This window comes from Artemia sp. Qi Xiang Cuo, chromosome 4 (assembly GCF_049724085.1).
Source record: "Artemia sp. Qi Xiang Cuo chromosome 4, ASM4972408v1, whole genome shotgun sequence".
Lineage (NCBI taxonomy): Eukaryota > Metazoa > Arthropoda > Branchiopoda > Anostraca > Artemiidae > Artemia > Artemia sp. Qi Xiang Cuo.
The window spans coordinates 13,876,963-13,892,628 of NC_142797.1; the positions used below are offsets into that span (position 1 = coordinate 13,876,963).

General features: G+C 33.9%; 1 protein-coding gene across 1 annotated transcript in view; it reads right to left on the reverse strand.

Moving 5' to 3' along the window:
* Positions 1 to 259: 259 nt before the first annotated feature.
* Positions 260 to 15,666, reverse strand: part of orb2 (cytoplasmic polyadenylation element-binding protein orb2) — a 156,409-nt gene continuing 141,002 nt past the window's right edge. The window contains exons 7-8 of the mRNA XM_089088097.1: positions 8,673 to 8,783; positions 260 to 1,109 (exon numbers count right to left, since the gene is read on the reverse strand). Coding sequence (XP_088944223.1) covers positions 996 to 1,109; positions 8,673 to 8,783 — 225 coding nt within the window. The 3' untranslated portion in view covers positions 260 to 995. The remainder of the gene's footprint in view (positions 1,110 to 8,672; positions 8,784 to 15,666) is intronic.

Here is a 15,666-nt window from a genome sequence, read left to right on the forward strand (position 1 = left end):
AGCAGAGATTTCCGACATTGTATTTGTATCATCTAATAGAAAATTTCAAAGAATCAAATACAAATATGCAGATAATCAAAACAAGGCCGTACCCAGGATTTTTTTTCGGAGTGGGTTTTACTCAAAAATTTTTTTTTACACAAAACAAAACCTAAAAAAACGCATATAAAATTTATTTATATCCGTTTTTATTACGTTTTTACGAGTCAGGCAAACATTTCGGGGGGGGGGGGGGGTTAAAACCGGGTAAACGCCCCCCCCCTCCCCTGGATACGGCTCTGAATCAAAAACTGATTTTAAGCTAATCAGAGAGCTATTTTTCAAAACCAAAAGTATTTCAGCCCAAAAATTAAGGGAAAAACACAGAACTGAGACTAATAATCTTATTAGTTAAATTTAAAATTTCATTTCTCCCCAGGCCTGAGATGTGCAGTGTTGATATCGTTTGAGACGGTGAGAATACACATTCTACGGTTTCACGAAGACCCCTACTGGTAGAAAAAGTTTATTTTGTAAATGATTGACTTGGAATAATAACGTTATTTTTTGTGTTTTTTACATTGTATTTGCTGTGTTTTCATGTTGTTCTACAAACGAAAATTAAGACAAGTATGACTTTTTATCACAGAGGCTGTTTTAGTACTGTTTTTAAAGTGATGGCTTTTCCTGCTTTAATACTTTTTGTCACCAATTTTTTTACTTATACATATTAGGCAATGCTTCTCCTTTTACAACTTAAAAAAAGATTCCTGATAATTATAATTATACAATAATTATTGTATAGCAGAAAAGATGACGATTTAAATATGTCACAAATTTAAGAACAATCAATTAAGCCCGATTATGAATAATAATTAGCCTATCACCCAAAGAGAAGTGTCAGTAAAAAATATGCAGCTAGCAGCAAGCTAAAGTGAAACATAACATTAGGTTCCGTCCGCCCGGATAACACGGGTTTCAGGGGTTTCAAATTTCGCGCCTAATCCTTGATTACGTCACCAGCGGAAGTGAATGGTCCGTGGACGATCCGCACCTTCCTTGACAAGCGGTTTGTGGAATTCACGACCAGCGCGTGAATGGATAGCAGCCCAGCAATGCTCACAGTAATACTGAAAAATAAATCAAATTATCAAGTATAACACCCTGAGCTAGCTTCTTCCAAAACAGTTTCATTCTATTACTCATTTTTATATGAGTACAGGGGGGGGGGGTCCATCTAGCAGCCACTAGGGCGATTTTATGAAAAAAAATATTTTGCCAAAATATCGACATTCCAATCTAAACCCACATTTTTAAAATCATCAGATCCTTTTGAAGAATTCTTATGAACCTTATGAATTTTTGGTTGGTGTCGAAATTACGTGTTGACCCTAGGGCCACAAACATTATTGACAGTGCAAAAAAAAAAAAAAACCTGGATATTTCGGTCACATACACAATGATTTCAGCAGATAAACTTAAATAATACAAATAGAACACCGATATTTATAAAAAACAAAAAAGAATTAATAATTAATTACAGAATTAATTACATACTGTTTAAGGCTCAATAATACAGAGGTATAATAAATATCTATAATACATAGGTATATATATATACACTAGGTATATATAGTAGGTACACATAGGTATACATAATACAGTATAAGACATACGTAATACATCATATATAGGTATTAAAATACCTATGTCACTTATCCCATTTCGGGGTAGGGGGAACAGACCTGTATCATCTTTTCCAAAGGTAAAACCTTAGTCGGGCCTGAGCATAATATATTTAAGTGGAGATTCAATTTTGTTTACCACAACGTGCTAAATGTTGTTCACAGTACTGACAATAATAAAATAAATACGGTACCAATTTCTGACCAACGATTTGTTTGTGTACTGTCGTACAGAAGTTTCTTTATTTTGCCACACTACTCTGGTAACTACACTCTTTGCCTGTGGTGGCACAGTGAATTGATATCTGTTTGGTAATATAGGGTCCGGAATTTGAAACCAGCCATCACAAAGCCGACGCAAGGACCTTTGTAGTCAAGAAGTGTGACTAATGCACAAACCAGACTGCAACATATCATTGCTATGACTTGTTAATTGTTGCTAGGGTAATACAATATGAGATCATTTGTGACGAACACTGAACAAGTACCGAGTAAAAATATCGTGTTACACTTAATTTTGCCCAGTCTAACAGACGATTTTCATGGGAGGCAAATAGAAAGTATTAAATTACCTATCTAAGCTAAATTCATGTGGAATTGAACTAACTGTTGAAAAAAAAAACACAATCTGTGCTTCATGTCCATAGAAATAGAAAAAACAGGCCAGATTATCTCTAATTTTCACTATTTATTCTATTTCTTCTTTGAAAAGTATTTTAAGTACCAAGGGCAGTAAAAGCGAAATTGGTTCGAATTGGTCAAATGGAAACAACAACACATATATTAAAATTTAGAAAAAATCAGGAATTTACTTTTTAGCGTAAAAGTCTTGCATATGCAGTTTTTGGTAAGTAGTAGGCACCGAATTAAGAAAAAGCAATATGGTTGAAAAAAACTGCGAAAAATGAGCTAAAAATTTATGGCATCAAAAACCTTAAGAATGTGTAGTAGTTATTGGCAACAACAGACTGTTAATGTGTAAACTTTTTCGGACGAAACGCATTGTCAAATTCAGCCCATTAGTTTCGCTTACTTATTTTCACGACTCAGCGTGACGAAACTGACAAAAAAGTGATATTATCCTAAAAACTCCCGGAAACAACCAAAAGAAAAATCTCAGTTTACGTGTACATAAGATCCAGGGTGGTCAATGGAGCCAAAGACGTTTTTATTTGATGTCCTTGGCATTATAAAGTTCTGAAAGCATGAAGAAAAAATCAAAACGACGCCTGAAACTACAATAAGCACGAGAAAAGAGAAAACCTAAAAAGCCGACACATTATATAAATCAAGTTTCATTTAACTAATATTAATCGCAGGCCGTATACCAAATTTCTTTTTTGACGATATGAAACTTGACAAAACGCCTCAGGTACACAAGAATAAAAAAAAGGCCAAAATGTTCGTTTTGAATTTCGGCTAAATGCATACAGAATTAACCAAAAACATGAAAATTACAAGCTTTGACTTGACGTCTGATGTTTTAAATCAAACACCAAACACTATTGCAAATAAAACAGAATTTGACTAGCTTTTTAATGTGCTGTCTTCCGAGGAAAGACAGATTAACCGAATATATATTATTACTTTAATATTACAATTATCACTTTGTACGATTTTGTTCTAAAGAAGTCAAAAGCAAGCCAAAGACAAAATGATGGGGAGGCTTAGCCCCTCCACCTTTCTCATAATGAGATTTGACAACTCATTCTTTAAAATGGATTTTTAATTTTTTAAAAACAGCAGGCTTGAGCTGGTTATTTCTCGAAAACCATTATTGCAGATAAATAATCATGCTTTAATTTACGTCCAATGCGTTTGAAGAAGAAAAAAGAGATATAGGCCTACTGCTGTCATGGATACCCAGCAAAGCTGTATCCATAGACACACAGTAGAGGATAACTGGGGCTTAGGTTCTACAAAACACGTGCCTTCGCGTAGCCATGGTAACTTGGCCACTTCTGGTTTTGGAAACTTGAGCCAATTTAATAATCGAAGATCAAGGAGATGAATAAAATATAATATCACAGTTGTTTGAGATCAATAATAAATGGGGAGAATTAAAAAAATGTCCACAAAAAGTTTGACACTCAATTAATTTTTTTATTAGCCTATACTTCGTGGCTAGTTCTCAAATTTATTATTCCTATTAAACAATCTGAAATATTTTTCATACGCTCAGTGTTAGGGAAAGGGGAAAAACAGGCCATTTTATATCAAGCACAACCTTTAAAGTTATATTTATGGATGCCAAAATGAATTGTTGCGACTCATGGCAAATAGAACATCTTTTATTGTATAGCTACGCTAACTTCTAGCTTTGGAAAACTCAAGTTAACTCGAAAACTGAAGATACATCAGATGGGGCAAACAAACTATATAAAAATGGTTAAGGAAAGGACAAACTTATTTTTTCAACTGAATTAGAAAGGATAAAGTGACAAAAGTAGACTGTAATTAGATATATTAAAGAAGCTAATAATCACAATTATGATCATCTTTCAAAAGTTGCTAAATTTCCCAATGGATCTCCTGTATATTATGTATATCCTATATATTCTGGGGAGCCGTGGGTCGCAAATGGCACCCAATTGTCTTCTAAACAGTTGATAAAGGCTAAATCTTACATTAATTTCTCCGCAAGCTATAAGTTTCTGGGATAAAATTAATGAAAGATCTCCTGGCCTGAGAATTAGGCTTGAATCAGACTGGCAAAACAAAAGATATAAGTCTTTTCAAGATGACACTGGAGTATAAAGCATTAAAAAACAAGCAGCACAGGGCGCCGCTGGGTAAGACCTCCTCAAAGAAAGACCCTGGATTCGTTTTCAGTTGTGCGCCTAGCTTGGTAGTGATCACCCCCAAACTAGCAATGACGTATCCAAGTTTTTTATTCGGAGAGGGGAGGGGCTGTTACAAAAAAAAATGAAAAGACGCTTCAAAAGAAATCTAATGCATTTTTGTTACGTTTTTACGAGTCGAAAAAAAACTTAGAAGGGGGGTTAAAATTTAGTAATCCCCTCTCCCCTTGGAAACGGCCTTAACTAGTAAAAAAAATAAAGTTTGGCATCTCAGAACGCCGCTTGTTTTTCCAAGGCTGACGAACTTCCGCCACGCCTCGCCCCTTTCTGCCAAGATTTGCCAACGTTGCGTGTGCCACCTATTGCACACAATTTGAAATTGGAAAACCCCTCGAAATTTTCAAGATTTCCATCTCATGTCTCTTTATTAGTTTGGCATAGCCCAATTCTTCTAAATTAATTTGGCACTAATTTCTTTCCTATGTAAAATTCCATTAAGTCTTAAATGTCACTTGATACACACTACTGGCTTCAAATCACGCGATAAAATCTCAAGTATTTAAAATCGTCCAATATAGGAGGGTTTTACTTAGGGGAGAACCAAATGGTTTTCCTAGGAGGAGGAACGGAGCTGAAAATACGAGATATGTAAATTGATACATGTTTTTTTGAGGGGGGGGGGGTCTTCCATACAAATCACAGGAGGGCCCCCATATATCCAGCTATGCTTGAACCTATTAAAAAAATATCACAAGCCTTTCTTTTTCGATCAGACACTAAATTTATGAACTTCTTCCACTTTTCGTTCTATTTTATACATGTAACACATGGAATATATAATAAGTAATAATAAAACCATGTGTAGTCAAATAATCGAATTTAAAAGCTTAATTATCTGTTCCAGATTCTTAATATTAAAAAAGATTTTTTGTGTAAACAATGCACGAAAAGAAATAATTATTTCATGTATTTCATTCATTTAGTCTTTCAGTTTTTCTTTCATTCTTTCATGTCTTATCATTTTTCAAGTCTTTCTATAAAGACTTTCGATAAGTCGGTCTACAATATTTCTAAGAAGAAAAGCCATATCAAGGTCAATACCTTATTGAATGCCCCTCCTGGAAAAAGCTGTTTGAAATTACAGAAAAAGCAAGCCTTTTCCTATGTGATTGGGGGGGGGGGGGGGGGGCACCACAATATAAACGCGAACTTATAGGCCGATATCTTTTGACCTTTTAGGGGAATGACTCCATATCATCAATCTTAGGGGGATTAAACTACCACATCAAACTTTATAATAAATTTTTTCTAAATTTCTAAGGTTTTCTAACAGAAAAAATGAATTGTTCGCAAATGAAAAGCCACATCAAGGTCAATGCCTTATTGAATGCCCCTCCTGGAAAAAGCTGTTTGAAATTACAGAAAAAGCAAGCCTTTTCCTATGTGATTGGGGGGGGGGGGGCACCACAATATAAACGCGAACTTATAGGCCGATATCTTTTGACCTTTAGGGGAATGACTCCATATCATCAATCTTAGGGGGATTAAACTACCCCATCAAACTTTATAATAAATTTTTTTCTAAATTTCTAAGGTTTTCTAACAGAAAAAATGAATTGTTCGCAAATGAAAAGCCACATCAAGGTCAATGCCTTATTGAATGCCCCTCCTGGAAGAAGCTGTTTGAAATTGCAGAAAAAGCAGGCCTTTTCCTATGTGATTGGGAGGGGGGGGGGCAAGATAAACGCGAACTTATAGGCCTGTATCTTTTGACCTTTTAGGAGAAGGACTCCATAACATCAATCTTAGGGGGATTAAATTACCACATCAAACTTTATAATAATTTTTTTTTCTAATTTTCTAAGGTTTTCTAACAAAAAAAAAGTGTTTCGCAAATGAAGTTATGGGGTGAATTTAAAACTTAGAAGGGACAGAATATATCTGTTCAAAGAGCGTTAATTTTTCCACCAATCAATCTAATTTGTTTCCTCATTGAGCGCATTATAATGTCCTTTACACACTATAATTGATGCGACTAAGCACAATTAATTTGGTGGGCCGGTTAATTATATTAGTGATTTCTTAATTAATTAACATAATTAATTATAATTTGATTAGTTGTATAAATGCATTTTAAAGGTTATTCTGATTTGACTTATAACGACTCATTGACTGAAAAATATCTTTTTACTGCATCCATAAAAAAAACTGTCTATACAGGCCCATTCTCATTGGCGCTCTTATTTGAACCAATCAGAATTTTTCTGGCAATTAGTATATAAAAATCTAATTGGCTCAAATTAGCGCTAGCTAATTATTGGTATTGGTGAAATATCATTGTAAATGTATTTATTATTTATTATATTTAAGGATCTTATGAACTCCATCTATTGTCTAGTTTTGGTTGGTATTCAATTCTATTATAGTTCCTTCTTTGAATGATAAGTAAAAAACGTATTTTTTCAGAATTCAGTCCCTCCTCCCAAGTAAAACCCCTAATGGTTATCTCAATTGTTTAGTTCGGTCAAGAGCTTCTTTTTTTAAGTCCTGGCTTTAATAAGAGCTTTTATGGGCGTTTTTAATGAATGCATACTAACTTTAAATTCCAATTAACCCTATCTGGGTACTATTTAAAACTTAAATTTTCTTTTCAGAAGGTATCTTAAGTTACGCCTCCTTAATTTTATCAAAGATTTATTTCAATCCTGTTTGAAAATCCTTTAAAATATGGACCAAAAAATCACAAGTACAAGTTAAATCCTTTAATTTTAGTTATAAAGACTATTAATACGAGATTCCAGTTAATTTCCAAGGACCACAGATCCGATCCTAAAGAGGGAAGGGATCAGAGAGGTTTTTTTAACGGGGGAGGGGAATACATAAAGAGCATCCTTTTCTTGGGGAGGGGGAGCGTGTCCTTCAAAGAGGGTCTAGTAGTTTTAGGTCACTTTTTTCAGCTTTTTGGTGAAAGGGGATTGTCATTTCTGCATCAAGGAATCTACGAGAGATTATAGTGTAAATTGATTTTGTTTCTGAATCTAGTTGTCATGGTTTACTGTTGTAGAACAATTTTTAGTTGTATTTTTAACACCATGGTTTTGTTTAAAGCATTTAAAATTTTAGATATTTCGGATCTCTAAAGCCTCTTCTAAAATCTTATTTCGGATTTCTGAAATAGATCTGTCTTTATCCAAGATTTTTGATAAAGGAATGGAAAAGTAATACAAGAAATTCGAGTCAAACTTTAAAACTTTTACCAATGAAGTAAAATGGCCGATGACAACGAGCCCTATGGCCGATAATGGCCTAGTCGCATTCGACTACTATTTAAGTCTAAACCCAAAGTAACACACCAGATTGAAACAGATAAATTAGTTTCGTGTAAAACGTTTTTCCATCTCGATAGCCTCCATAAATTAACATGCCCAATTTACGCCAACTAACGCCAACGATACAAATCGGTGCATGAATTTTAGAAAGGTGGAGATTCGTATTTGCGTTCAAACCCCGCTAATACGCTTTGACTGCCACCAGATTGTACAACAAAAACCAGGCACGCATTTCTGGCACCCCCCAATCAAGAGGCACGTAAATATCAGGACAACCACCTCATACAATTTATCATTTATTTCAGTTATTTAATCCTCTTATTAGTGATTTTCTCTCTTGCTCATGACGGGGCGTATTTCACTTCCAATGTAAGGATGTAAGGATAAATAAAACTCAATATTTTCTTCACAAATCGACTTCTGTCAAAAGATTGGGTTTGGTTCTGGATCCTACAGCTATACGCTTCTTGTGGTTCTGTGCTATTTTCCTTGCCAATATCTCAACAGATTGATTAGTCAAAAGAGGCCTATTATATGGCTTTTACTTTATATATAGTTTTTATGTTCAAAAGGAAAGAGGTAATATTTGAACTTGCTCCAGAAAGAAAATGTCATTGTCAACCTTAGGAGAAGTTGAAAAAATTCAATGGTTTTGAGGGGAAAAGGCAAATAAAGATGGGATTTATCATATTCGCGTTTATATAATTTCGTAAAAAAACACTGTGCCTAATGACTTAAGACAAATTGCTAATGATTTAACAATGTGACAATTGCCAAATGATTTTTTTTTTACATTTTGGCAATTTTTCTCTATTGCCAGTTACAACCTTTTTCAATATTCAATTTTTTTTGTATTTTCCAAGATAATAGAATAGTACCTGGAGACATGTCACGTTGGCGCAGAAGAATGGTGCAAATTTACCGCCACAACGCGCTCCTTGGCATTCATCACACATTTGGTCATCCAAAACGTAAGGTTTCACCTCAACCTTAAAAATAATATCGTTATTAACAATTATCACATTACAATATTTAAAGATATACATAATTGTTGCCCATTTCTTGTTACTATACACAATAAAATCTTAGGAAAAGAAGTTGCAATGAAAAAGTGTTGCAATAAAGTGTAGCAAATTTGACCATATATTTATGTTTTCCTTAACTTATAAGCACACTGATGTATATCATTTGTTTCTGCACAAATTTTTCCAATTTAATTTATGCACTAGAAAACACAATACACTGAACACATACGAAAAGAACACTGCAACAAATTTGCAACACTTTATGTTTAGCTATTTGCGACGAGACTAAAGAAGTCAATTTAACATGGCTCTTGAAAATCTTTATTTGTATTCACTGACACTTGACAAAGCCTCATGAAAAATCCAAGCTATCTGACACCTACAAAAAGTGTGCCGTCAAGTTATATTATTACACAAAATAATTAATTTTTAATTGTAAAGCATTTTTCAAGAAAAATTGTATAGGGGGATTTCCACGAAAAACGGAGTGTTTTCTTGTGTCTAGATAACTTTTAACGATTCGGAGTCATGGAAACAAGCCAAAAAAAGACAGTAATTTACGTCAGAGACTGTCAAATACCAAAATAAGAAAGAGAAAGAAGTTGTTTGTTTATAACAATGTTTCAAAAATTGACACAACTGGGTCTAGTTAAACAGTAGATATAAAATGTATATATATATATATATATATATATATATATATATATATATATATATATATATATATATATATATATATATATATATATATATATATATATATATATATATATATATATATATATATATATATATATATATATATATATATATATATATATCTATATATATTATATATATATATATATATTTATATATATATATATATATATATATATATATATATATATATATATATATATATATATATATATATATATATATATATATATATATATATATATATATATATATCTTCATAAAGCTTTTTTTTTAAACTGAGCAAGTTCATTAAAATAGGCTAGAGCATCCATGAAGAAAGCCCACTTGCGTCTACAGTTGCAACCAGGTTCGGTTTTTAAAGACATGAGAAGTGAGGAATTTTCATACGAAGGGAGGGGTGGGAACTAAATGATATACCCACTTTAGAGTCTAGATCCACACTTACATTTTATAAATCTGATAGAACTGATTTTATCAAAATACAAATGAGATTACGACACTGTTGCTTTGCTAACGACTAAGACGAAAAAAAGACGAAACCAAACGAAGGTGAGTAAAGATATCCGCTAAGCCGTCCTCAGTAAAAAGGTAGCCTAACCTCTTGACGAATAGACTTTTGATATAACCTAGAAAAAACTAACCTTTCAGACGACTGACTTCAAAACTAACCTTCAGACAACTGAAAAATTGGATTGGCATACATTCTTTCTCTGACAATTAATGCGGGCTTAAGACGGTTCAAAAATTGGATTGGGCATAAATTCCTTCCCTGACAATTAATGCAGCCTATCTATTGAGATGATTGCATTAAGAGGACTATCTGCATTAAGAGGGCTTAATATGGTTCAAAAATTGGATATCTCATAAATTCTTCCTCTGACGACTAATGCAGCCTGTCTACACAGTTGATTTGTATCAAGAGGACTAATTGATTTTTTTAAGAGAAGAAATGTACGTTGAATCTTATTTATCAAATCATTATGAATAGAGTAACTACTATTTCTTAATTTCTTTTTTCAATGTTTCGTTTTTGTTGTACATCATGTATAGCCAACGGGATTCCTAGAACGTATTTGCAGTTGCTTTACATAATTTTCAGCGTCATTGTTTCTATTGTTGAATCTACACAGTGGCGGATCCAGAGGGTGGGGGGGCGCCCCCCCTAACGTAGTCTAAAGTAGTGTAATTTACTTAATTAACGTAAGTTGCGTTAATTAAACTTGCTCCTACCGCAAGTTCATCAGGTCAACCTATTTTGCGCCCATCCTAAAAAAAAACTGGATCCGCCCCTGAATCTACAGTCGATTATAGACTCGGAAGCCTGAATAATAGGAAACCAGGAACAAAAAATTAAATAAAATAATACCAAGCGATAGTTAAACAGTAAAAAATACCCACAAAAATAACAGAAGTCATACCTCTATATTATGCCTTATGTGCAAGGGCGTATCCGATATTTTTGTTCCGGGGGGGATGGGGTATTTTCAGAAATGTGTATGTGTATTTTTCTTACTATTTTAAAGTCGGAAAAAAATTTGAGGTGGGTTTTCCAACCCGGTACCCCCCCCCCCTCCCTTGGATACGACCTTGCTCTCGTGGGGCTCCCATGGCGTAATTAAAGTCAATAAAGTTTTCCACTGAGTAAATACCGTAAAGTCTGTCCTGCTCACACAAGAATTTTACATTTATGATTTGACCGTCATTTTTTGTAGCAAATAACTTGAATTAATCAAACATGGAGTTAACAAACCTTATAATAAAGTTTTTTTCTTTTAATAAGTTAGTCTTAGATCAAAGGGTTTTTAGTCTAACCCTTACTTTTAACAAGCAAATGATTTAAGTAGACACTGTTATATATGTAAATATTTATTAAAATGTTACATATGTGTGGTTTATTTGAAATTTATCAGAAGTCTTCAGCTATAGGCCAAAGATCGCTTACTTTCTTGAAAAAGTTCAAGTTTTTTCCGACTGCAATAAAGCCAACAAAGTAATGTGAGGAAAACAGTTTATCAACTTTGTAGACAGCTTTATCGACAGCGTGGTAGCCGTCCATCAGTGATTAAAGTGATTCACATGCCTATGGAATTCAAGCCTTCAAAACATCTAACTTACTATATGCCAGAAAGCCAATTTTATTGACGTCAAAATTGGTAATATACCCCGTTAAACCACAAATACTCAGCTGAATTTTAAAATAGAATTTGCGCTAGTTTTTCATATTTTATTCGGTTCAAAAACCACATAAACAGCATTGGTCTGAAACTAATTGGTACATCTGTTTTCAGACAACGTATATAAAATAGCAGATTATATTATGGATACTGCTGGAGATAGCAGATCAATTATATATATGCCTGCGTCACCTTCATATTAAACCTTTCTACTGTTTTCTTCTTTTTTTAATTCAAAAAAAAAAAAATGCTTATTACCATAGTAAGACTGAAAATAGAAAGCATTGTGAAGGCAATTTTCAACGATTTACATTTTACACGCTACATGAAAAACAAGATTTTATTTCTGGTGGAAATTAGTCTAAATTTCCCAGCATTTGACGAGGAAAATAAATTATTTTGTCTATTGGTAAGATTTTTCGGTAGGATATCCGATTCTGCGGATTTATATACATAGAAGCTGCATTAGCATTAACTTCCAGCGTAAATCAGCTTAAAATTTTCAGTGTTTTGCAAAGCAAACTATATTATACAAATCTTAAAGTGTTTTCAATAAACATCCCGCCATAACCGTTGACGGCCCAATGTCAAACGCCGCCTAGCTCTAGCCACCTCGAACTTCATGAGACTCGAATATCAGGAAATGCAGTTACTTCTCCAACCAGTTGAAAGTCCATCTCTTCAACGGCCTGACAGTGCCGATCACTCTGTACGCATTGAGTCATGGACCCTGTAGACAGAAAACGAGCGCAACCTCCTCGTGTTCGAGATGTGGTGCCTAAGCCGAATCGCAAAGATCAACTACACTGACCACGTAACTAAAGAAGAGGTGCGAACACGGCTAAATTCCCCTGACACAATCCTTGATAAAATCAAACAGCAGCAACTGCGGTGGATTGGTCATCTCACGACAATGGGCTCTGACCGTCTCCCAAAAATCGTACTCGAAGGAAGGATTGACGGACAACGACACAGTTTATATAATTATCCAGTAAGTTTACCGTAGATGATTTCGGGCTCTTCATTCTCGGTGCGAACAAAAAGCTCCTCCCACTTATTTCTGCACTTATTGTCCACTTATTGGTGAGCCGGCCAAGTGATTTGTCAGCACTTGTTCCGTAGGTGATTATTCTTTGTCTACCCATGAAAAGATCTAATGCCGCTTATGTTTATACCGGTTTATACATTCTCTGGAGCAATCGCACCTCGGTCCGGGTTTTTATAATGGGTGAGATAGGGAAAGATCATACTGCTAATTATATAAACTGTGGACAACGACTACAAGGAAGACCACCGAAGCGCTAGATTGATAACCCTCGACAGCAGGCACATCGTACAACTCTCTAGAACAGCACAAGACAGATGTTCATATAGAACCTGGTTTTTACCAGGTCAAAAAGAGTGGCCTCAAGACGTTCCACGGCGATAGACGGCACTTGAGTAAGTATCTTGCGCAACCAATAATGCATTTTTATGGATTTAGATATAAAAAAGCTATCGAAGACTGACGATGCGCTTCAAAAGGTACTTAATTGCCACCGTACTTAGCAAACATACAATCCTTCCTCATTCGTGTTATGAAGCCATACAATTGAAGCCTTAAAACACAAGCACTTGAAAACAAGAAAAAGCCTCATTTTCACAGTGGTATCCACGTGCTTTGCATTAAAGAATTTCATTTAGAAACAAAAAATTACGGAAACTTTTAAGATACACAATCAAAAAACAAATCATGAGGAAAATTCGCCATTCGAAGCTGATTCAGGAATGGTAACTCTTATTTCGGCTAAAGTTAATAATAAAAGTTTATTGTGAAAACAATTTTAAATAAAGGAACCAAATCATGACATGTTAGAATGAAATTCTTTTACAAAGAAGATCACACTCAAACTGCAATGACGTAAAAATGGGAAACAATCATTAAATCCTCTCTGAGGCACAAGATATTCTTATTGATTCCAAAAGAGAAAAATGGAGATATATGATAGGCTAACTCCTTCGCTTGAAAAGAGATAGGAAAGTTATTTTCCCTCTCTATCAATTTCTTTCAAGTAACAAGGACAGTGAAAATTAAATCTGACTGTTTGACCTATTAAGAGGAAATTTGCAAAATCCTACATATTTTAAAAATGTGGGAAAGTGGGATTTCAATCTTTGATGAAACTACTACTGCTACGACTACCAACAACTCACTGATGCTATTACTAACAACTCGACCCATATTCTTTAGAATAAGCTGAAAATGAAAGACTTTATTGATACTTAAATTTAAAATATAAAAATTCAAGAACTATTTAAATTGAAATTTCAGTCTGCACAAAGTAGGCATAGGCTGTGATAAAAAAAAAATCTCGGCAGGTTAAATAGACTAGTTGATTTTAAGCTGATAAACCTACGGGAGACAAAATTCTGCGTTCATACTCCTAACCTGCACTGTAAATTATCTAAGAAAACAAGCATGCAACAGTTGGGTCGAACAGTCGCCAAGCGTAGATGGCATTGGTGATTGTGTTCTTGACGCAAGAGTCAGTTTTCCCTCTTACAAGTTCACAATATTATTTGATTCAGACAAGACCGTAATGCGCATGCTAAGTGCAAATGAACAAGGGTGAGAATAAGGCGTTCAACCTCCAACAGTGAGCATACATCGATGGTTATAACAGTCTATTGCTCAATTATATTTAGAAGCTACAGAATTTCTGCCTATTTAAAACCCATTTAGAATGAGATTGTATCTCATACTTCAATCTGATTTTACTGCAATTAATCGCTACTTATTATTTTAAGAGTTAGGTTGGCATGTACCTTGATTTTTTCTTTAGCTCCTAGCTTAAAAATAGTTATAATGAAAAAGAGTATATAAAAATAGTGTGGTTCTTAGCTTATTTTCGAGATCAGCGTTCTGTAGCTCGGGAAAAGAGGAGAAATAAATATTTAAACCTTTTTTTATGGAATAAATAATTCTAACACAAAAAGCGTTCTAAGATTTCCAGCAATTTTCCAGACAATGAATAATAAAATTGCTTTTACCTTTCTAAATGAGTAAAAAAGAAAGATCCTAACAAAAAGAAGATATTCTATGGATCATATAATGCCAGATTCATGCAGAGCATTAAATTATATCTTCGAGAATACACCTAATAGCTAGTGGGATAGGTAATCCCAGCCTTTTTTCCTCCTTTCATTTCAAACTTAAGAGTATCCTAAGATTTTATATAGATTTTATTTTATTTTAAGATTCTTTTTTATTTAAGTTTGTATATATTAAACACATGGACAAAAAGCGCTGTTAAATTAAATAATTAGCTTTGCTTATTTATTTTCATGGTCCAACGTGGCAACACTGACAAAATGACGGCATTGCCCTAAAAGCTACATAGCCTTTAAACAACCAAACTTTTAAACAACCAAAAGAAATTTTTTTCCGGTGTAATATACATGTTTTTAATAGCAGCAGAACCAAGTAAAATAAAAAAACAATGTTGAGAAACAATTCTAAAAAAAATAGCTGAAATTCCATCGAACCAGACACCTCAAGAAGGTTTAGCTTTCCTTTGGCGGCATAGTTGCATTTGGAAACTAACAGATTTTTAATGTACCAATTTTATGGAGAAAAATCGGTGCCAAATTAAATAATTAGCTTTGCTTACCATTTTCATGGTTCATCATGGCAACACTGACAAAGTCATGGCATTGCCCTAAAAGCTTCATAGCTCTTAAACAGCCAAAAAAAAAAATCTTTCAGGTGTGAATAGACCTAAAATGGTTACAGGGGAGCAAATTATGTTTTTATTTTTGTCCTTCATGCTTTAATCTCATTTTGAAAAGGCTAACTTCCAGGTAAAAAACCTTTTTTCAAAATCCAGAGTATGCCTTTACAATCCGGATTTCCATTGGAAATCTAAATTGACTCGATCCATTCAACTGCTTTGCATGTTTCTACTCGTTAACGGCCTGATAGGTAAGTACGT